Here is a 24,893-nt window from a genome sequence, read left to right as displayed (position 1 = left end):
TTCTCCAATTAGTTATCATCGATTTTTATAACTAACACATAAAATTATATGTTAAGATCAATTGATCGTGCGATCGTGTGTTACGAGCTATGGACTTCTATGGAATTTACGCTTAAAGATGTTTACTCGGCTTCAAAAGTAGATCTTGTTGTGTTCTGTAGCTGATCTAGTTCCTGGTGATCGTGTGATCATGTGGGTTATTTAATGAATTTTGCTTCGAGTTGCGGTTGATATTGAGACTTACGCTTAAAGATCTTTAATCAGTTCCAAATGTGGGTCTAATTGGGGTCTGTAGATGATCTAGTCATGGACCATGTTATCGTTTGGGTTATTCAATAAATTTTGATTGGAGTTGTGGATGTTATTAGGACACACGCTTAAAGATCTTAACTCTTCTCGAAATGTAGATAGTGGTCTGTTGCTGATCTAGTTCCAAGTGAACGTGTGATCGTGTGGGTTCTTCAAAGCCACTATAGCTTACAAGCTTGTACATTTTTTTCTGCTCTAGGCTAATGGATAATGGATTCAACTGTGTTTTCAGATTAGCTGCTCTCGTTTGAACCGATCGTGTGATCATGTCATCGTGTGGCTGGCTTATTCAATAATTTATCATGGCTCGAACTGTGAATTGAAATGTGTGCGCAGCTAAAACTGAACACAACATGAGCAGATAAGCTGTACAATCTTCCGGTGATCGTTTGATCGTGTGAGTTCCTCAATTAGTTGTCATAGCTAACATGGATTCTAATTGCACAGTTGTCACTGTCACTTAACGTGTTGCTGTCGTGTCGTCTGTCAGCCAGAGTAGGCGTTGATCGTTGATCGTCGATCGTGCATCGAGCAACGAAGATCGTTGAATCTTGTGATCTTAATCGCTGACGGAGACAAGTTTTGCAGTGCCTACCAGTTCCATTGACATTCCTGCTTGTCTGAGATTATGTCTGCTTTAGACTTGTCTGGCTCTGGTTTACTTTTTGCCTGGTTTGTTTTATTTTATCTTGTTTTTTTTTTTTTTTTTTTTTTTTTCGTGGCCAATGGGCCGGGCAGCTACCGCAGCGATCTTGGCAATACCATTACCATTGGCTGGGCTGGTTTTGGCCTTTTGCGGCCGCAGCGTGCGTTTTTGTGATTGGGTGTTGGGCCCGTTTTTATGCTCTTCGGCCTGTCTGTTATTAATTATCAACGTCGCAGACGCCCAGACGATCATCGTCTTCGTCATCAGCTGAAATTCCCAAGCGGTCAGAGCACAGTTTGTTGCGTTTTGGGGCATGCAGCATTTGGCATTCGGCATTCGGCTTTTGCGCAAAATATCATTTTCGTTGGCCTCAGAGAGCATCTCAGTTTCTTTCTTGCCGTCAGCTTTGCCTTTTGGTAATTTGTATGAGATATTTGGAATTTCTTAACATTTGCCATTTATGTGCAGCTCCAACTTCAACTCCAATTCCAGCTCCTTTTGGCATGCCCTTAACGAAATTGTGATTAAGTGTTTCAATATTGAAGTGACGAAAGGCCCAGCTCGCTGATTGCCGTGGCTTTCCAGCAGCAGCGTCTTTTTGGGATACTGAGATTCGGTCTTCCTCTCCCTGGCCTGGCTAGGAGCTGTAGCTGAAGCGAAAACGATGGCGAACATCGTCGTGCAAAATAATTAAAAATCAGCAAACGTTTTGCTACTTGCCCCGGCACGACGCCCGCGCGTCTGTGAGTGCGAAAAAACGCCATTTAAAGATGCCACAAAGCCGCAGATAAGCACAGCCGGAGACAACGACATTGAGAGCGAGATGGAGAGAGCGAGAAAGAGAGGGCGATTGAGTGAGCGAGTGAGAGACGCAAACCGGTTGACAAAATGCTCGGTTGCATCTCCTCTCCGGGTATGCGATCCGATCAAAAGAATGTTTACCAAATTACGCAGCAGTAGCAGCTACTGCAACAGCAGTAGGAGCTACTGCAGCAGCGGCAGCGACATTTAATTATATTTCTGGCGATTTTATTTTACTGCCGGGTTTTTGGTAATGCTGCTGCCGCATTAATGATGACTTGGCCTGAATTGCCGGCCAATACACTCAATAATAACAATAATCATAAAGGCTGCGCAGAAGGCAGCCCAATCGGCACTGGCATGCCCCTGTCCATGTCCATGTCCATGTCGTTGTCCATGTCGTTGTCCATGTCGTTGTCCATGCTCATGTCCATGCCCATGTCCAGGCCTTGATTATGCGCGCGTTCGCGTCGCACGTCGCCAGCTTCAATTGCTCCCAGCTCCCTATTCCCAGCTCCCTCTGCCCAGCTTCCTCTGCCCCAGCCATCTCTTCAGGCAACTGCAGGCTCATTATTTCTCTTCGCCAACGTTGGGCATTAATTTGAGATCATTGCTACTGGTCCTACTGCTACTGCTGCTGCCACAGTTACTGCTACTGCTGCTGCTGCTGCTGCTGCAGCCACAGCTACCGCTACTGCTGCAAGTGCGATCGATGTGGCGGGCAGGCCGAAGGTGTCGAGTGCTTGAAATGTTTTAAATACAAAAATTAATAAAGCTCTCTCGTGCCATAGCGCAATGTCTGCTGGCATTTTTCAATTATAAGCCCAGACCCCAGTCTGGCAAATTATTAACTTAACACTTTGTCACATCAGATCGATTTTTAGGGCATATTTAAACGGGAATTGTTTCAAACTAGGCTAACTTAAAATATATCACTTTTTCAGCTCATTCAGAAGTTTATCTAGATATATTTTGTGGGAAATTAGTTTTCATATTTCCATAATATATTTAAAACCTTTAGCTTTAATCTATTTTTAATTTTAGTCAACAAATACAAAAGTAAACCGCCTTTCATAACCTCGAGCTTTAATATATATATATTTTTTTTAATATATCTGAGCAAGCCATTTTTGCAATAATTTAAAGCTTCGAGAGCTTTAATATATGTAATCAAGCTATAAATTAGTTTCAAGACTATAAAAATCCAAGACTGAACCTTAATTCATGCCAGCTTTTGCAAATTCAGTAAGCTTTAATTGCAATAAATTGCTTTGCGAGCCTGCTTAAAAGCTCTCTTAAAGCTCTGCCTGGCTTAAAAGCTTCTTAAATGATTGTTCTACGCTAAGAAGCTTAGCAAAATAAGTTAAACCAGCCACAAATTAAATAAATTGTATTCAGAAATTGAAAATTAAGCACAATTAAAGTTTCGACAGCTTTTAAACAGATCATGTACAGAAAAATGTACAAATACTGGAGTTTGTGGATCTACGCAAAAGTATTTCCATCTATTTATAAATTTGTTCTTCTTAGTTATTTCCAAGCGACTTGGCCTTAAGCAAAATAAATGACTGCGACTTGTCGTCGGAGCCTGCTCAACGTTTGCTTTTGGTCTCAATATTTTTGTGTACCGTTGGCTCAGCCCAGCTAACAGCTGACAGCTGAGCACAGCTTAAAGGCGGGCAGGAACTGGGCAGGTACAGAAACAGTCACAGACCGTTGGCAGGCAATACCTGTGCACCACTGTGCACACTGGGGCAACTTTGTCAACTCGTTCTGGCATATGTAGGTGCCCTTGCCAATGCCAATTACAATTTCAAGTTCAACATGGCGGGCGGCATAAATTGTGCTCGCGGCACCCTAGTCTGCATTTTCTCCCTCTCTCTCTCTCTCTCTCTTTACTCTATTCTCTATACTCTGTATGCAGCCCGTTGTCATTTCCCTGGCCAAACCGAAACTCGTTCAACTGTGACTCTTGGACAGTCGCTGCATTTGCGCGCCGCTAACTTTTCACATGTGATTGTGATCCTGGCCAGGGACCAGGAACTAGGGACCAGGGCCAAGGGGATGTGCACGTCCGAAAAGTTGCCTTTGGCCCTCTGTTGCGCTTGAGGAATTCCTCGCACAAAATTATTAGTTACACATATGCTGGTGCCCGGCCTCTCTGCCTCGCTCCCTCGCTCCCTAACTCTCTCTCTCTGTCTCTCTGGCTGAGTGTGTGTGGGTTTCTCCAATTATAAGTCAATTAAATAGGTTAGCATTTATACAAGTTAGAAATAAAAGGCAAGGGACACATTTTGTCAAGCCCGAATGAGCAGCAGCAAATTTATGAAGTTGACTTCTCACAGGATCAAAAAACCGAGTAGCATCTCCCGGCACGGCATGACCGGGGCAACCCCTAAAACCCAGTTGACAGGACACTTTCTTTGCGAGTCATTTAAATGATCTGGGAATGTTGTTATGACAAAAACAACTGCGCCTCGCTTCAGGCTCGACTGACAAATAACCCCCGACAAGTTGTTGTGTATCGCAAAAACTTATTTGTTAGAATAACTTCGAGTTTCTGACTTGGAGATATTCTGAACCCGGCGTCAAGCTCATGTTAGCAGAACACACAAACGCACACACGACTGTGCTTCCTCTTCCTTATGCTATACACTGTGTATAAGAAATGCATTCTTTACTAACTAAGAAATATAGTGCGATCCTCAAGAAGTTGTCAGAGATTAAATAAATATGGAATACAAATATGTTTATATACAAAAGCGAAAGAATTTATCTTAAAAGATGTCATTATGCCAGTTTTGGGAGGATGGATAGGGGAGATATCCGAGCTAGGAAATAGGAACTGCATATACTATAATTTTCGAGCTAAGCTTAATAAACGATATATTCAGATCGATCGAGTCATACATTTTGAAACAGCATCAACTCTAGATGGAAGAAGAAAACTTCGATGCACACCTGGCTGAAAAAGGTCGGCTTGAGATGCGAACAGCGGGTCGACTTGTTGTGTAATGGTTTGATACACAAATCAGTGCACAATCAGTGCCTGGCTGTGTGGCATATATATGCTATTTGTCAATCAATAAGGCCACATTCAATAACGCAATGTGGCACTGATTGCCCCGATGCCGACGAATGGCTGTCGATCTCACGGCGTTTGTTGTTGTTTTCCATCTTTTGAGAATCATGCAAATTCTCTGGCACGAGAGATTGCGTCTTCCACCAATTGTCTCATTGATCAATCATTTAAGCAAATATCAGAGCAATCAAAAGTGATCTGCGAGAGCCTAATCGACACCCAAAGCGTAGGCACTGACGGGGGAAGGCGCCAGCTCTAACTACTGGCAGCAAGTGGCAGCAAACGATTTTAATTCAATCGCACCAATTGAGCTTTAGATAGTCAACAGCTAGCCGAGGCGCCCCAAAAAGCGCCTGGCATTGGGCAATTAACACAAATATAAATATATATATATATGGTATATATAGCATGAAAAGCGTGAAAAGCGAGCGAATAACGAAAAGCAAAAACTTGGCAATTTGCGTCACAGCCGAAGCTCTCGACCCCCTCAGAAGAATGTTGCTTTGCATTTCTTTCTGCTTGCCCCCACTAATCTGTTGGGGTCAATCGATGTTAAGTAGAATCACGAATACCAAATTAATTGATGCTGATATATATGTGTATATATATATATTTATATATACATAACACCATGATGGTGCCTGCTTCTTGATCTGCTCGACGCTGCAATGTCATGAGCTTCAGTTGATCAGGCAGCGCCCCTTGCAACGCAGATGTATGTCAATCTGTGGCATATATCTAACACGCTCGTGTGTGTGTGTGTGTGTGTGTGTGTGTGAGTGTCAAACGGGTAAATAATACCCAGTTCATGTTTTGAATTAATTTTAATTGAGATTCATTTGTAAGCAATCAGTTAGATTGTTCAGTTGACGCGCTTAAGATGACGATTCTCTCTGATTCTCTGCAGCATTCGCTGTGACTGGGGGCAAGGGCGTGTGGCAGGCTTATATATATGTATATATATATATATATATACATGTATTCATTTTTTATTTAATGCTGGATTTGGCGACCTTGCCTATGTTATGGCAACCTTTTTTGGCTGCCTCGAGCTCCGGGATAAAGAAAGAAGTTATTGATAAAGTTAAGAAATTTATACTAGATGCATAGAGTGTTATATAGAAAGTGAGGAGGAAATTTATAGCCTGAGACCTTATTCACATGCTTATATCTATGTCCTGGCTGGGCCGTGTCTTGCTTGACTAACTGTTGAAATTGTTTTAGACTAATTTGGCATATCCTTTGCTGGGCTGGCTTTATGCTTCATGGATTGGCATGTGAATGCAACAACAAATGCAATGCGCAATTAAACACACACACACACATGAGGAGAGGGTGTGTGTGTGTGTGTGTGTCTGTGTACTAAATGCCCAGCTAAATGGCATAGCTGATACCTCGTAATTAATAAAACACGCCAACAATCATAATTGAAACATGTCGCTTAGCGCCAAAGCGCTCGTTGCAGCAACACGTTGCAACAACAACAAAAACAACTGCTACTGCTGCTGCTGCTGCTGCACAATATCAAACAATCTTAAACTTAACAAGCCAAAACACAAACACCTGCCACAAGGCAAACTTGCAACCTGTGCCACACCCAACCCGCCGCCCCCTTGCCCTTGTCAACGCCCCATCAGCAATGGCAGCGCGTCGCCACCCCCGCCAACAATGTGTGCCCCTCAACAATGTTGCCCCATACCCCCTCCGCCACTTAAGTGTGTGTGTGTGTGTGAGTGTGTGTCTGTTGCATCTATTAGCTACTTGGCAGGCAGCAGAATACCAGTTGCTGTTGTGTTGCACGTGAGGCAGGGCCAACAATTGGCCCCAACAGCCAGTGGAACGTGCGGCCAGCCAATGCAATTAAGCTAAAAATGTGAAAAATACGAGTAGACCGGCAACAACAACAACAACAACAAGAACAAGAACAACAATGATGATGATAGCCGACGGCATAGATGCGAGCAGCTGGAGGCATGCCACAGCATCTCCGTGGCAAGCAGCACTCGTGTCTGCCACAAAATACACGCACAGAAATTGGCAGATCGATTAAATAAGATATTAATTCAAAACTCTTTTTGCAGCAAAATAAATCACATTAAATTAGTTAATTGACAATTAATTAAAAAAAAAAAAAACCTTCCAAACAAATTAGCCAAAATTAGTTTAAATAATAGACAATAAATAATGAAAAAAACAGAGGTAATTTTTCACAACAATTTCTCGCAGTGTACGGCGCATTGAAGAGTTTGCGAAAATGCCTCAACTTTTCAATTAAATAAGAAATTAATTCAAACTCTTTTGCAACTAAATAAATCAAAGCATAAACCACATTAAATTAGTTGGGATTAATTTAAATAATTGCCAAATAATTATAAGAAAAAAAAAGTACATTTAAGACAACAATTTCTCGCGGTGTACAGCGCACTGAATCGTTTGCGATACATCAATTTGCTGCTCTTATCTGATTTTGAATAATTATAAGTGTAATTTTAGAATATTAAAATTTAATTATGATATTAATAATAGACGCAGAGCTGAATATTTATATGAGAATTTAAATGCAGAGAGAAAATCAAGAGCAAAAACTTATCGAATTATGTTAAAAAACTAACAACTTAATCAATTTGAAAAATATTTCTTATTCACAGTTTTCGTTTAATTCAAGGGAAGATTTTATTATTTTCAGTTGCTGTTAATTTAAAAAATAAATTTATTTATACCCAAGCTGGAGAGATAGAATCGTCAACAGTTTATGGCAAAGCTTTTGAAAGCATGTGAATTAATAAGAAAATGATTGCTAATTTCTAATTTTGGTTGAGCTGAAATGTTTTATTCGCTATTTTTTTAAGATTGTGTACTCTACCCAATCTCGTCCCCCCAGCAACAGCAGAAGTAAACAGAGTACACTCGCAAGATTAGGGTCGGTTCGCTTTATCAATTGGGTCATTTGAACAGCTGTGCGCGGGCGCAGGAACTTGCCTCTTCCTGCGGCTGCAGTTGCAGTTGCAGTTGCAATTGCAGTAGATGTAAGACACAGGGCAAGACAATAAGAAAACAGGAAGCAGCCGCAGGAGAGGGCAAAGACAGAACCCTCCGCACTGACAGTGGGACAGGTAACGGCAACGTGTGGCTGCAACTGGCCGCGTGCAGCGTGCCACACAGAGTGTGTGTGCAACGCGATAGCCGAGAGCCCTACATAGATAACAAGCTGCAAGACAGAGAGGGCCGCCCGTGTCCTGCGACCTGCTGCCATTCAAGTGGAAAGCGGCAACAGCAGTTGCAGGCCAAAATGTGTCAAGGACGAGCGCCACAAAAGGCGGCCGCCCCAGTTGCCAGTTGCCAATTGCCAATTGTCCTGCCAGACAGTGAGACCCGCCCATGGCCCACTCCAAAAACAAAAGAAAAGGAAAACAAAACAAAAAATCAACCGCAAAAATTGACCGGAAGCACTTATTAATTTGCTATTAGCCATAGACAGACAGGAAGTTAACTTAATTTGCAGAAATGAGAAAAAAGCACAGGATATGTCGGCAGACAGGACACACATGTGACATCAAAGGCTGGCCATTTTTTTGTTGGCCTTGTTTTGGCTTTTACTTTTGGCCAAATGCTTAGCTTTTACCGTTTTTGGCATTAGCCGCGGCCCTTGATTAGATCAGTCTAGGCCATTGGCCATGTCGACGCCAGCGACGGCAGCTGAGTCCAATTAAAATATTTGCCAATTCTGATAGACGATAGGGGACTTCCTGGGCCGGCTAGAGTCTGGTCTAGCAGTGAGCTCCAGCTCCTACTCCCCAAAAGTACTTCTACATCATTTGTGGGCCTTTTGTTTTCACTTTTTTTTATATTTAAAGAGAGCACAAGGGGCAGATCGCAGGCAAGCGATAAAGATAAAAACAGAAAACGACATGAACGAAGCGAGTATCTACAGCACGCCGAAGATTGAATGCCCTATAAGATATGTGTAGACGTTCCTTTCCAATTACTTATTCCTATGGGAACCATATAATATAGTATATGAGTTGGAAGAAATTTTAGAAGAGTGAAGCTGTGTTTCTTCGGGAAATGAATACCAAGGTTGAGCAAGAAAGTTTCAAAAAAACAGACTAACTGAAGGACATGACTATATCGACTCGACTGTTAATATTGATCAGGCATATATATTCTTGATGGAGATATGTTCTGCTATGCGTTACACAATTGAAGACAATTATAATATACCCTAAGAGAGTATAGTTAGAGCAACAGCAAGAGTCGTTGTTAATGATAAAACCAAATGACGAACAGCCCTCGCCTCGACGGGGGCGATTAGAGTCTGTAGATCTGAGTGTGTGGTGTGTGCGTGTGTGTTGGTTGTCTGCACCTTGGCTTACAAGTTCCCGTTTTTATTGCCAACACACACACACACACACACACACAAAGACAGGAAGCACTCGGCCAGACAATGGGACAGCGGGCCCAAGGCTCTAGCAGGCCCGCAAAAATGAGGTGCGAGCTCTCGATTTTAAGATTATCATATCAGAGTATCTGAGCAGCGCCCCTGCGCCCCTGTACCCGGTCTCTGCCGCTGCTCGGAGCACCCCTGCAGCAACAGCAGGCAGAGAAGTCTAACCTACTTCTGAGCGAGGAGTCGTCCTTTTGGCGACTGCTGCTCCTACTCCTGCTCCTGTTTCTGTTGCTGTTGCTGTTCCTCTTTCTGTTGCAGCTGAAAGTGAAACCCGGCGGCAGGAAGCACGCAGCGTACCAGCACGTGCGCTTCTCTCTCTCCTAACTTGAACAAAATTTTGTTGTATTTTTCTTTTCTTTGGAATACTTAAGATGTGCGCGTAATTACCGCTAGACACGCTTCCGGTGTCAAACAAATTTGCCAATTTCAGCATAAGAAATAAAGACATTTTGTCATTTAGTCAAATATTTTTGAAATATATCGACGTATTTATTTGGAAACATATTTAAAAGTGAAAATGTCGGGGCTCGTTAAATGGGGGGCAGGCCGCTTGGCCTGGCCATAAAGCTACATAGTTGGGCCCAGGCGGAGTTGGGCGCTAGCGCTTAATAGTTTCAACATGTGCCGCCGAGACACACACAATTGGGCAATAAAATTAATTCACACCAAGAAACGCATTAAACGCTGTGCAGCAGCAGCAGCAGCAGCAGCAGCAGCAACAAGGTGCCACTTGCCACATTTGCAGACGCTGCTGTTGTTGCAACATTTTCGCACGCATAACTCGCAACTCAAGTTGCCACTTGCCAGTCGGCACTTGCCACTTGGTGGCATGTCGCGTGCCACGACGCTCCATAAGCGTCGCATTTGTGGCATGCCCCCAAATGCAGCATTGCATTTTAATTGCCACCTTTTTATGTGGCATGTTGTGGCATCTGCCACCCATTTCTATGCCTAATGCCGCGCGCACTTGAAACCGCATTTGGGCAGCTGACCTCGCATCTTGCCACATGTGGCAAGTACAGCCGAAATTAAGCCAATCAATTGGCTGGCGACCTGCCTGCCGCAACTGTCAGCAAATGCATTAAAATGTTATTCGCAATTGCAGATACAGATGCAGATACAGATACAAATGCACAGATACACGGATACAGATACAAATGCAGATGCAGATACTTTTGCCCTTTTTAGTGCTTTTTTTACGACTTCAGGAAGTTCGACGCCAGCTTTATATGTATATATATATGTATATATATTGCACATTGCCCAGATCTGTCGCCCAATAATCATTTTAATCGTTTTTGAGGCACAGCACAATTTTTGGGCTCAGCGCAGATATCTAATTAAACAAACTTTCGGTCTTTAGATGAATTTCAAGAGGTTTCAAATTTGAAGAAATATGATTTTTAAAAGAAGATTCAGATTTATGTTGTGATATCTTAGACATGTGTTACATGTGTTCGATATATGCTAAGTCATGTTCCTTATTAGAACCACTAAAAGAAAGGTTGTTGGTTCGAGTCAAAGTTTGAACCAACTTTCGGCCTTTAGTTTTATTTTAAAAGGTTTTAAACATGAAGAAATATGATTTGGTTTTGTAAAAGAAGGTTTAGATTAAACAAGAGGTTTATGTTGTGATACCAAGGTCATGTTGAGGTCATGTTGAAGTCAACATTTTAGGTTAGGTCAGAAGTAATTCCATTATCAGAAACTATTTCACAGCAAGCGCTGAAAGCGCCAATTTATTGTTACCGCTTCTTCTTTATCAGGCCAACTTGATCTAGTCTTAATGCAACCCCACATTGACTTGTTCTATGAAAACAGAAAGTGCGTCCTTTTTTTTTTTTGTTAAGGCCAACTTGCACAATTTGAGCTCACCTGTTGGGCATTCCGGAACAGGTCAGCAGTTGCGTCTTATTAATTGCCCTCTCCTAGCTGTCGTTTTTTTTTTTCTTCTACTTCTTCTTTTCTTTTTGTTTTTAGACTCTGCCATTTGGCGAGTTTTTCAGTGCCTGAATTTCCTCATGGCGTTTTTCCTCAATGCTTCCCGCTCTTTTTTTGTCGTCGTATTTTTTTTTTTGTTTGTGTTTTTTACAATGGGTTAACGTTAACCCACACACAACACAACACAACACAACACAACACACGCACATTGCTCACTTCCCTGGCTGTGTGTCCGTTTAGCTCGATTACGCTTCCGGTTGATGGGTGCCCCCTTCCACCTCTTCCTCTTCCCTCTCCCCGCTCCTCCTCCCTCTCAGCCAAATGCTGTTTGCTTCCTACTTTTTACTTGCGCTTGCCGCGTCGTCTCCCTGGCTGCGATCCTGCGTCCATTGCAGACAGAATGACACAATTCTGCGTTGTCATCTGCCCCTGCCCCTGCCCCTGCCCCTGTCCGTGCCCTTGGCCCCTGTCCCCTGTCCCCTTGTGCCTACCAACGAACGGGCCAAGACAAAACGCTTGCAGCAATTGCGAGTTGCCGCCGTTTCCTCTCACATTGCGCCGCATTGTCATTAGCCTGCAAGTGTGTGTGTGTCTGTGTGTGTAATGATCGTGGCAATTAGCTGTGAGTGTATGTGTGTGTGCGTGTCTGTGTGTGTGTGTGTCTGAAGGCGAATCCATTGTGATTGCAGCGAGCTGCAAACATAAATTACGGGATAATCCGACATAAGCGCATTTCCATGATCTGCTCCGGTTGCAAGTGAGTGTGTGAGTGTATTCGTTTGACTGCGACTATTCGAGTGAATGAGTGAGTAGCCGTGCGTGTGAGAGAGTCTGTGTGTCAAGCACTCGTTAAATGCTGACAACTTCCTGCCACAGCAATGGTTATGGAAATGGCAATGCGATTCGAGACTGAGCACCAATTGCTAATTAGTTTGTTTGCCTCTGTCATTTGCAATTGCCTCAAGCGACATCAAACTAAATGACACAACACGGCTCAGATAAGCTGACATTCACACACAGCCCCCCCCCCTCTACCCTCCACCCTCTTCACCACATGGATTAGGTTTAGCTAACACGCAAAGTTTAGCTATGGCATATCGTGTGTCCACATCGATAAGCCGGGCCGAGAGTCCAAAACCCACGATTTGACATGCGACCGGCCAACTGAAAGGTTGCAATTGGTTCAGCATTTGATTTGTTTACTTTATTTTGTTCGCGTTAACCATTGATAGATGTGAAAGGGGTATAATGATTGCCTGAATGTGTTTGTAACGGGCTAAAGGAAACCTTAGAGCATCGATTGGGACCCTCTGTCCATCGCATATTTAGATAAATAGATGTTATCTTATAACATACGCCAAACAAGTTTGTAATTTCCTTCGATAATTCCAACCATTTTTGTGATATCGATAAATATCGATTTTGAGATACGACTTTTTTGAGCATTAATCGACAATGAAAAGAACAGGCTCAAGGAAACCTTAGAGCATATTTATCTTCCTGATCGGAACTGTCTGTCCATCGCATATTTACATAAATATATGTTCTCGTATATTAAGTTTATAATTTGTTTCGATAGGTCCTCCCATTTTGGTGATATCGATAAATATCGATTACTCGACAATTAAAAGAGCTGGATACACCAAACAAAGTATTCCTTGCGTACATATCCTAATATTAAGAATAGAGCACTTTTTAGAGCTCTCACACTTCCCACATTCCAAAGTCTTATATCACATTTGAGTTCAGGGTATTTCCTAGTCGAGCACTCCTCACCACAGCACTTTTGTTTTTGGGTTCGTGTCGAACACGCAAAGTGCCAGCGACGATGACGTTGGATTTGAGTGCATTGAGGCGTTGGTGTTGCTTGGCTCGTCACATTGGCCGCAACGCTTTGCCCAACGGTCACTTAAGTTTGCTTTTCGACCCTGAGCAAATAGCATGAATATAGACTTAGATACACACAGATACATATATCCAACCGCCAGCAAGGCAAAAGAAAACCAATATAATTGGCTTGCAAAATCAAAGAATTCTAAAGCAATTCCTCAAAGTGTCTTTAAGAATTAATCGATATTTTGCTGAAGAACTTATCGATAAACATTAAAATTAGATTAAGGTCTCTTTTCTTGTATATAAAAAGAAAATTATATGTTATAGGGTAATATTCTCTTCTGTTAAAGTTGAAGTTGTGGAAGTAAAGTTTAAAATATCGATAAAAATTAAAATGGTATCTACTTTTCTACTTTTGAATTAATCGATATTTTGCAGGTATCGCAAAGAAGTTATCGATAAAAATTAAATTGGATAAAAAGTCTTTTTTCCTGTTTATAAAAAGGAAATTACATGTGAGTTGACTATTTCCAGATGCACTCAATTTCAACATGTGACACCGCATACCCTTGGGCTTACTCATTATCCAACTCGCAACAATGTTTTTTTTTTTTGGTGGGGGCGGGGGGAGTAGCGCTACGAGAAGTAATTCGATAATTGTGTTTAATCAATCAAGCGCTGCTTGTGTTTGTTTTTATGTATGTCGAGAGTGGCTACACACCATATTAAGGCACTTCATTAAGATAAAATGTAATTTATCGAAATTCGATTTGATAAGTTTACCCGAAAAACCCAAAAAAAAAAACAAAATGAAAACCTAGGCCAAGCTGCCGCCAGGCAGCCCATAACCCAGACCCCACACCCGAGACACCCTACACCCCACACCCCACACTCCACATCTCCACAGTCCGTACCCCTATTAAGCCCGCTGTCGTTCCGGTTATCTTTCTAGCGGCTGGTCAACATGCGCGTAATTCTCAGCGACGTCGATTAGATTAAGCCAAAGTGTTGTCAAGCGGGGTCGGAGAGGGGGCACGCTTATATCGTAATGTGAACCCAAAAAGATATGGGCTTCAATCGGGCGATCGGTTGCTTGTCCTGGGCATACGGGCCCAGTTGGAAAGGTCTTCGATAAAAACATGCAATATATAATAAAATAATTGGACGGCCGAACCTTTAATACACTTGCAGACATGTTAAGGGCTTAAGGTTGATGAGGCGAATAATAAAGCTTGGTTAGGATATATTGATGGAGAAAAAAGATTTCTGGCCAAAAACTCGTGATGTAAGAAGCATAACAGAATTAATAAAAACAAAGTTTGTTGAAGATATCTTACAAATCAGACGAAAGACGGAAACATGCCAGGTTTCTCTATGGAATGTCGATGCTGATCACAAAGAGTCAAAGGGTTGAAAATATCTACTATGACCAAATTGTGCTAGGGTATAGGGTATTCAAAAAAAGAAACCAACTCAAATACTGTTGGCGGCAAAGGCAGGCCCCGTAGTTGAGTTGACATTGATTAGATTTGGATAAAAGGCGGCCCCATTATATAGATTAAACTTGACTAATTACCGATTTGCTGGTCAGGTTTTATCGTCCAACTGGCGATTATTGTGCGCTTTACGACTGTGATTAACACGCGACTTTATGACAAAAAAAAAAACAAAAAAACAAAAAAATTATTTGATGAAAGTCTCGATCGATTAGCACAGGTGGGCAAGGTGGGGTAGGGGGACAGGGGAATTTAACTAGAGAAAGCGTGTGGATTAGTTGAGAATTTGTATAGGTTTAGTTACTGACCAGCTCCCAAGCAGTAGCACCCACTGGCAATATCTTCGCAAGTCTGGCAAATTCGAAATAATCCGCAGTCAAACATTTTCCAGATGTCTCGCTCGGAATGGAGCCCGTGCAACGTTTCCCCCTAAGGGCAACTTCCTGAGCGTCAGCGTCGCAGTCGCAGCGTTAATGTGTGACTTTTTCTGTGTTTTTCAACGACATTAATTTTGTGTCGGATCTTAAGCCGGATTTAGTTAAGCAGCTCAGCGATCGCCGGCGAGCAGCACTGCGCATTAGGCGTTTCCACACACGCACACACATGCACACACATGCGCACACAGTGCACACACAGTGAGCGCAAAAGATGCTCGTTCACATTTTGTTGGGGAAATATAATCTCTTTTGTAGCTGCTCGCATGATCAGCGCTTCATCAGCTCCAGCCTCAGGTTGGAGTTTGTTGGGTTTGGTCTCGGGTTTGGCTTTTGGGCTGGGCTTCACCTGTTTTTCACTCCGGTAGCGCCTTGAACTGGTAGCCAGCGCTGTGGTCAGTCGTTTTATTGATATTAAGCAGCAGAGATTTACTTGCTATAGCCAGTGCACATCAGCATTGGGTATACTGATTTACTAGTAACATGTGTTGTTAATGGTTGGAAAAGCATTTTTGATGTGTTTGCAGCAGCTTGACTTGAACGTGACTTGAAATTGACTTTATAATATTCCTTCTCTCACGCTCTCTAAGTATATCTCCCTCTCTCCGTCTGTCACTAAATAAACCTTTCCCATTCTTCCACTCTCGCTCTGTATAAACTTATGAGTGGAGGAAGATATATCTCCTTCTCTCCTTCTACACATCTCCTCTCTCTCTTTCTCTATATATATATATATCATAGTCTCCCTATCTCTCCCTATCAATATCTCTCCAAATATTTATCTGTCTATCGCTTCTCCGCTCCTTTTTCTCTTTATCTCTCTATATCTTTATCTACCCTCTCTCCCCCAAGTTCTCTTTCTCTCCCTGTACCTTTTCTCCTCTGTCTCTTCCCTCAACCCTATCTCCTCTTTCTCTTCTCTCTTCTCTCACTCTCTATATATCCCCTCCCTTAACAAAAGACTGGATATCTGCCTAGTCGAGCATTCGTTGAGTTCTCGCCTCTCACTTGCCGTTTGTTGTGTTGGCTCGTTATAATGTGTCGCACATTAGTTAGCAGTTAATACTTTAAATAAGACGAGGTTACCGACATTTTTCCATCATTGGCTGCTATTAACGAAAATATGCTGCTGAGACCGAGTCTGTCTCTGTCTCTGGCTCTGCGTATTAGTTTAAGCCGATTGTCGCTGTGACTTGTAGAAATCGTTTGTTGCCGGGCGGCTTATGATTTTCAACGGGACGTATTAGTAATATGCGCCGGCGACTTAGTCGAGCCCCTTTCGAAATTAACGAAATGAAATGTTATAAATCTTTTGAGAGAAACAAAACAACTGAAAAATACACAACATATAAAAAATAATCATTGCGGCTTATGTAAGTTTGTTCAAATTTTTTTTTTATCTTCGTCATGCACACGAGACGGCAAAAATATCCCAGAAATGATTTGCTATATGAAAACATTTTCGGATTCTCGTTTCACTTGTTTCTCGGGGAGGGCGGGAGAGAAACATACTTTATGCCCGCCCAATAATCATATGCCAGCCCACTTGTCATAATTTTCAAACAAAAATTAAGTCAAATTTATGTCGCACTCTCGGATTTAGTATGCGCTCCAGTATATAAATAAACCCAATGTGCGAGGGGACTGACTGTCTCCTCCTCGAAATATATTTGGAGACGCCAAATCCACTAATTAAGCGAGAGGTAGGTGACAATGTTTCGTGCGGGGGAGAAAAATATATAATATATAAATATTATTCATGTTTTTCGTTTCGTGTTTTCCCAAAACTGAATTTTCCATATGCTGATTAAGCTGCTTAATAAATGTGTTTAAAAATACATAAAGGCACAACTCTGACAGGTTTGGAGGGGAAAATTCTTCTTCTGTGTAAAGCGAACTGAGCAATAAAATCAAATTAAGTTATGGCCAATACAAATCCTGGAACGTTTGAGTTGGAAACGCGGTGTCAACAGAAGGATTCAGTTCAAGTTAGATGACTTTCCTTTTTATACCCTGAACCCATTAAAAATGCGTATAAGGGAATATTGTATTTGCGCAAAATCCAAATGTATGTAACAGGCAGAACGAAGCATCTCCAACTCCATAAAGTATATACATTCTTGATCAGCACCAATAGCCGAGTCGATCTAGCCATGTCCGTCTGTCTGTCTGTTCGTCTGTCCGTCTGTCCGTATGTATGAACGCAAGGATCTCAGAACCTATAAGAGCTAGAGAAATTTTAGATGTAGGTGCTCCTAGTGCCCGCGCAGATCGAGTTTGTTTCCGATAATCGATAACTTACTCCGTTTCCAAGCAATCGATAAAAATCGATTGATATCCTGTTTTTTGGGCAATTTTGGTAAATAATAAGAGCTAGAGTCACCAAAGTTGACATATAGCTTCTAAAATAGAATATATATATGCATTTGATGTTGGAAGAAGAGGGTTTCGGGTATCCCCTAGTCGGGAGCTTCCGACTAGAACCTCTTACATGTTTTGATTTGAATTCAGTTATTAATTATGAATGATTGACAAGTGTCTTACTAATTATTTAATACGTTAAATGATGAAAATTAAATGTTTAGAATTAAATGCCTAATTAGAATATCAAACGTTTCAGAATACCCAGCTTTTCCCCTCAGTAGAAAAAGTGCTCTTAAGTAAAAATTAACAATAATCTTAAGTAACACTATTATTTGAGAAAATAAAATAGATAGGAAAAAGCGTTGAAGCTTCGGTTCGTCATATTTTCTGGTTCTTCTCTGCGATCTTAAGATATTTCTCTTACTCATATTCATTTCCCGAACACGTCATTTTCAGTTTATCGTAGAGTTTTACGGCTGGTTAAGCTACAAAGCCTGAACCGCACTTATCGCAATGTCTTACAAATCGTTTTATCAATGTGTCATTAGCTGCGAAACAAAAATGTTTTACGATAGCTGCAGCAGCAGCAACAAAACGAGCTGAAGAAAAAATCAACTCCTAACTCGTTGGGGGCAGCGGGAGGCAGGGGCAGCAGCGGGGGGCCTCAGCTAGGTACTACAAAAAAGAAGGAGAAGAAGAAAAAAGAAAAAAAAAACAAACAACAACAAGAACAGAAAGTCACACACTCATTTTGTTGTGTGTTGATTATCACATTATCAGAGGGCGGCATTTTTCAAAAACGGAATAGAAAATCAAAAAACATGCCACGAAATTGATTTAAAGCCAGTTCATTTGAGCCGAAATCATTTGCCAAACTTCCAGACAACTTGACAAGTTGTAATTAACTTAAAGCGTTTCCCGATGTCGCTACAATTTTACGGCAAGTGTATAGAAAACTATACCCAGCACTTTTGCTAATGCGGGTATATTCACTTACGGCGTTCAATGCTGAAGATTACAAAGTTTGAGGATCGAAGCCCTTGGCAGCTAACATTATTATGTTTCTTGTTTCTGATTTCTATTTTACGGAAAGCGTTAAGCAAACTATACCCTGCACATTTGCCCATGAGGGTATACTGATTAAACGAGCTATGCTTACAAATATCGATCAACTGACCACGAAATCAAGAGCTCAAATCCCCTAACACAAACGCTTTTAGCAGCTATCGATATTATTTTTCTTGCTTTTTATATATTGATGCAATCATATTTATTGTTAAACGAACTCAAGAACTGGTATATATTAGTTTTGTCTTATTTATATTAGCTAGATTAACGTAATACGCAAATGGGCAGGGCCTGGCCCATTTTAAGCTTTAGACTCAAGTCCAATTCCGTATCCAGTTTTAGTTTCAGTTCCAGTTCCAGTTTCAGTTTCAGTTGGGGCGAGCAGCTTATGATAATAATGATTATAAATTATTATAATCCAATCGGCTTTGAATAATTAATAAATTTTTTAAATCGCATACGCAAACTCGACAGCGCATAATCGAAACGTCGTAAAAAGGCGCTGAACTCAGAGCGCTGAGACGGCGGCTAGGGTCTGGGTATTATGGGGGAAAGCGAAGAATGAAATGCCAAAAATGTGTTACAATATGAAAGAAAAGCAAAAGCGGCTAAAAGATGCGGCTCTCTGTGTGAAAGGAACACGCCTAAACCCTGATAAATGCGCCAGGCAGCAGAAAGAGTTTTAAAAGGTGTTAGAGCCAGGCACACACACACACGCACACCTGTCGCAAAGAAAGCCAAGACAACAATAAAGAGTCCGAGTCCGAGTCCGAGGCAGAGGCAGAGGCGTGCCATAAAAAATACAATGGGGGGCGGCCCCCAAACTGAACGAGATGACAAACAGTTTGGACATTTATGAGCAGCATTTAATGGACATTTGACTACCGGAATTTAACGAAACAGTTCGGAAAAGGGGCGGAGCAGGGGCAGCGACATGGGGGGGGGGGGGGGGGGTCAGGGGTTAGGCTATTGAATGATTCGAATGATTCGTTGCGCATTCGCTTATTGATTGCCGTCTGCGGAAATGATGCGCGCTAAGCAGGAAATGCTGCAGCAAGTGCTTCGTATAAATTTCTAGATCACATGTCTTTTTTTAATTATTAATATTATTATTATATTCTTTTAGCCAATCGGCGTCTAATCTGTGTGAAATTTATAATACAAGAGTCGCTTAGCTAACGTCCTATCAGCAGCTGATATAACCACAAGGCAGGCACGCATGTCATTATCTGCTGTCTCTTTGCGCTTTTTCTATTACCACTTTTATTCTCTATTAAAGGGTATTGGGTATTTGTAGTGCAATTTGTAACGCAGCTTAGGCATATCCTCAGATATTCAAAGCCGCATCGAAACGAACCGAACTGAAATATTATAAAGCTCCCTTGTCAACAGTCGAAAGGGTATTTAGACCTCGCCTCGTTTTTTCTTTTGTCTTTTCGATATCGTGCGGCAAATTATCACACAACAACAATAAAACTAAATGCTTTATAATTAGTTGCAAAATCAATTGAAGCTATGAGACTCGATGTATTATGTTCGCACAGCCAAATAAATAATAATAATAACAATTTATAAAATGATTTGTTGCCGTTTGTACTTCTTTTGTGGTTATTTATAAGCGCCCACAAACTATAAAGTTTGGAGAGAAAATAGGTAGCGCCCATATCTCTGCGCAGACCCACATAACCAGAGCTTTATTATCTGCCCAACTTAGTCTTATCTTAATCCCATTCACGATTCACTAAGCGTATGCGTCCACATATAAAACTGTCAAAAAAAAAAAAAAGAACACAAAAATAAAAATAGGAAAAAAAGCTGACAACATTCTTGTCGAGCTTTGTCTATAAAAATTTTGTCGAACTTGCGGTTTGATTTAGGCAAGAAGACAATGCCGATAAGTCGATTGTGTGTGTGTGCGAGTGTGTGCGTGTGTGTGTTGATATCGTCGACACAAAATTCAGTTAATACTTTGATTTATTTAATATATAACACAATTTTTAGGGTTTTTCCATATACTTTTTTCAGTTCGCGTTCAAAAGACAAAAATCACTTGTAAATCCATCCAAATGGCATGAAATAGATGAAGCTGATTATGAACTGACTAAGGCGTCTATATAGCCATATGGCACACACACACACACTTACACACAATTGAGGAATTTGTTGTGCGGCAGATAAATAATAATTACACTCACACGACATAATCAATTATGCCTGCTAATAAATGCCCCGGGACACATGTAGTCCATCAATATGTGACTTGCCTGTATGTGTGAGTGTGTGTGCGTGTGTATCTGTGTGTGTGTGTTATCCACAAATGTGCGTTGTACTAATCACGCCAGCATGTTCATAATCAATTTTATCGCACTTATTTGGATTAATTGCGATATCAATGACAGCTTGGCGACGGGCGGGGACAAAGGGGGCGGGGCAGCGGCGGGAGGGCGAAGACGTCAGCGCCGCAGTCATCAGACCCAGTTCCGATAAAAAACAAAAGTGAAGAGTGTTCTAGACGGGCGTGACAGGCTACGAGATACCCTAAATAATCTTGCTCAATATCGATATTTATCGACAGGATATCGAGGCAGATATGAAGATATCACAAGCAAATGAATTGTCGAATTTCGAGGAATGCTTATAAGTCCATCGATATTAATCAAAGTTACAGAAATCGAAAATATTGAGGAGGATATGAAGATATGGCAACACGATTTGAAGAACATCGATAAATATCGATAAATATCGATAAATATCGATAAATATCGATAAATATCGACAATACAGAAATCAAAGATATCGAGGACTTCACATGATAAATTCTCGTGTCTTTAGCTTGTTTCCCAGCTAAGCGCATTCACAAAAGCGAACCGAATGACATGTCCAGAGAGTCTCGCTCCACAGCCTGGCCAAAATGGGCCAAGAGATGCCTTCTTCTGGCCGTTTCATTTGCATTTGCATTTGTCCTAAACAATTTCTCACTTGCCCATTTTCAATGATAAAGCCGATGACGCGCTGCAAGCTAAAGTCAAACATTAACAGTTACAGTTACATGCTGTTATCGCCAGTTATCGTGCCCATATCTAAGTCGGGCGAGTGTGTGTGTGGGGCGTTAGGTGGTGGGGGGCGGAGGTGCGGAGGTGCGCCTTTGTCAACGCCTTATGCCCAAATTAGCAATAAGCAGCAAAAGTCGCCGACGCACCCAGCACAGAGGATTATCTTATCTGGCAGAGCTAAAAGCTTGGATATCGCCACCTGAGAGGAGGGCGTGGGGCGTTGGGGCAAGACGCATTACAAGAGGCAATTAGCCAAGAGGCCGCCGCATGGTTAAGCATACAGAAAAAAACCAGTAAGAGGTTCTAGTCGGGAGCTCCCGACTAGGGGATACCCTGAACCCTCTTCTTCCAACATCAAATGCATATATATATTCTATTTTAGAAGCTATATGTCAACTTTGGTGACTCTAGCTCTTATTATTTACCAAAACTGCCCAAAAAACAGAATATCGATATCGATTTTTATCGATTGCTTGGAAACGGAGTAAGTTATCGATTATCGGAAACAAACTCGATCTGCGCGGGCACTAGGAGCAGCCACATCTATAGGTTCTGAGATCCTTGCGTTCATACATACGGACAGACGGACGGACGGACAGATAGACGGACATGGCTAGATCGTCTCGGCTATTGATGCTGATCAAGAATATATATACTTTATGGGGTCGGAGATGTTTCCTTCTGCCTGTTACATACATTTGGATTTTGTACAAATACAATATACCCTTATACCCATTTTTAATGGGTTCAGGGTATAAAAAGAAGAGGAAAAAAAGCCAAACCAATATTTACACCAGCTGGAAAAGCAACGCTTATCGTGCTCCAATCTCCACTCGGAACTCGGTGAAGCGGCGCCGATAAGGATTATCTCTTAATCTGCATAAATAGCGAAAAATTCTCGCACATGGAGTTCTCTTTTATTTATATTAATTTTTTTTTTATCACAAATGAACCCGATTTAGTGCACAGCATTTATGTGTGTGTGGGTGTGTGTTTTTTTGGTGTACCCTAACCAAAAGTTGGTCGACTTGGGGGTTCGAACCAGCGGGCAGAAAAATCTGTTAAAAGAAGCTAGAAGCTATTCTAATTAGAAAAACATAAAACTATTTATGTGAACATTATTTCCTAATCTCATTTTTGTATTGTTTTTAACACCTGGAAGAGAAGCTACAGATCCCGCAGTTCCATTATCAATCTGATCCAGCTTTAAGGTGCATTGTAGAATTTAATTTTATTTGAATATAACTTTTATATATTGCTTACATATTTGAAAATATTTACCATATCGAATGATATAGAAACCCTAGCTCCTGAACATTAGAAGAAAAAAAAAACTAAAACATGCTAAATTTGATTAAATAAAATTTTTAAGGGAAGCACTCGACATTTTTAATGGAGATATCCTTTATAATCTAAGCGTAGCAAGTCGAGAAATATAATATACATTTTTGAGTAAATAAATTGGAAAAAGTCGCAAAAACTTGACTTTTTTTTTGCACATAAAGCTTGGAAGTCGAGAGATAAGTCTAATTTCTTTTTATGGATATGAGCCAGATATATATTTATTTATATATATGATAAATAAGCTTCAATATTTTCAATAGAAATATAATTCGAGTTTTTTATGTAGATAACCCCAAGATATTCATGCTATCAAAGAATAGTTGCCAAAGGCCTAAGCTCATCTAGTATGTAATGCTATTTATGGGTTTCCCTATACCGGATAGGGTATTCTAGGCTCGGTGCTTAACTGTTGGCATTTGCAGCGTTGTATTTATTTGCACTGATTCACATTGTTGTCGCAGAGACGGAAGGGCAAGCGGCCTTTTGAAGTTTAACGGTGACTAATGTACGTAGCACCCATTGAAATAGTTTACGGCTAAATCCGAGAATAAACCTGCGCCACAAAATGACGTCCAGCTAAATCTGAAGCGTATGAAAATTTAAAACGATAATGGGAGAAAGGGAGAAAGGTATCAGGTGATATGTTTGTAAGCGATTGGATATTACGAGTTGGAGCATGAATATAATAGATTATCATGAGCTTGTAGAGGGTATTATAAGTTCATCATATCCGACCTTATAGAGAACATATATGCTTAACATATATATAACAACAGACAAATAGATGTAGGTAAATTCTTTAGAATTAAAGCTAAGCTCCTTAAACTTGAGTCGGGTTTGCAAGCCTTATATATGTCGGAATAGGATGCATCGTACCACTATATATCATATAGTTACCATAGGAACAATCGGTCGAAAATGAAGTGAATTTATGAAAAACTTTCGTAAAATAAACCTAGCGATAAAAAGTTGTGACTACTTCGGCATTTAACAAACTTTGAGCCTGGCTTTGAGTAGTTCCGAGGACTATCAGAATTTCAAAAAGCCTGCATATATAACTGTATAGATGTGTACTTGATTGTAGAACTCACCTGCTGTCCGGCATTGGCTGCCACCCAGGCCTCGGCGAAGGTTTCCATAGCGCTTTGAAAGTCCATCATGGAACGAGCTGGCGTTCTTCAGCTTCAGTTGCGATTCTTTCAATTTGAATTTGTGGCACTCGAAGTTCAACGATTTGTTAGTTTTTATATATGTATTTTGTGTGGGCGTGGCCGTTGATTTGGCATTAATTGGTCTTGGTTGGTTTGTGATGGAAACGTTGCATCAATTATTATAATTTCGCGATAAGGCTCTAAAGCACGCTTTGATTACGAGAGGGAGAGCGCCAACTTTATGGCCAAAGCAAATTAGACGCACACAAACGGGCAGCTGAACACACCTGAACACCTGAGAGCTCACGACACGGCGACGCGACTTGCAACGGCGGCAACTGCGTTTGGCGGAACGGATTCGTTGAGGCTGCCGCAGCGGCTGCTCTGGCTCTGGCTCTGGCTGTGGCACGGCTCAGCGCGACGCGACATCATTAGCACACGGGCGCGGATACGCCATAAAAAATGTTGTGGGCGCTCTTAATATGCTGGGCGCTGTGGGCGTGGCAGCGTGTCAAAAGTCAAACCAGCGAAGCGCACAAAGATCCTCGGCAAGCTGCCAATGAAGACTGACTGGCGCGCGCGGTGCAAATTCAACGATTCTTCGTTTCTCTAATGCTCTTTGTTATTGTTCTTGTGATAAGCGCAGCCTGTTGTGCTGTTTTGTTTACTCGGTTGCTCTCTTATTTTTATTTGGCTTGATGTAGCTCGAATTTGTGTCCAAATGTGACGTGTATCGAGTGCTCTGCTCTGGAACGGACGCGCGTCAAGACATCCTTTCACAGCACAAGTTGTCGCACAACTGACAAATTCTTTCGCATTCGCACTGCCCGACCCGAGCCCGAACCGCCCCCGACCCGGACCCGTACCCGGACCCGGCCCGAACCGGCCGGCATCGGCCTGCAGCCGCGTGCCGCACGACGCGAT

The 24,893-nt window shown here is 41.6% G+C and overlaps 1 protein-coding gene across 1 annotated transcript in view; it reads right to left on the bottom strand.

Moving 5' to 3' along the window:
- Positions 1-24,493, bottom strand: part of LOC115762432 — a 62,919-nt gene extending 38,426 nt beyond the window's left edge. Inside the window, exon 1 of the mRNA XM_030704629.1 lies at positions 23,910-24,493. Within this exon, the coding sequence (XP_030560489.1) occupies positions 23,910-23,978 (69 nt within the window). The 5' untranslated portion in view covers positions 23,979-24,493. The remainder of the gene's footprint in view (positions 1-23,909) is intronic.
- Between the last annotated feature and the right edge of the window lie 400 nt (positions 24,494-24,893).

Source organism: Drosophila novamexicana, unplaced genomic scaffold, assembly GCF_003285875.2.
Source record: "Drosophila novamexicana strain 15010-1031.04,08,12 unplaced genomic scaffold, DnovRS2.1 tig00000564-arrow-pilon, whole genome shotgun sequence".
NCBI classification, from domain to species: domain Eukaryota; kingdom Metazoa; phylum Arthropoda; class Insecta; order Diptera; family Drosophilidae; genus Drosophila; species Drosophila novamexicana.
The sequence above is the reverse complement of the archived record's forward strand: the minus strand, read 5'-3'. Positions and strand labels throughout refer to the sequence as shown.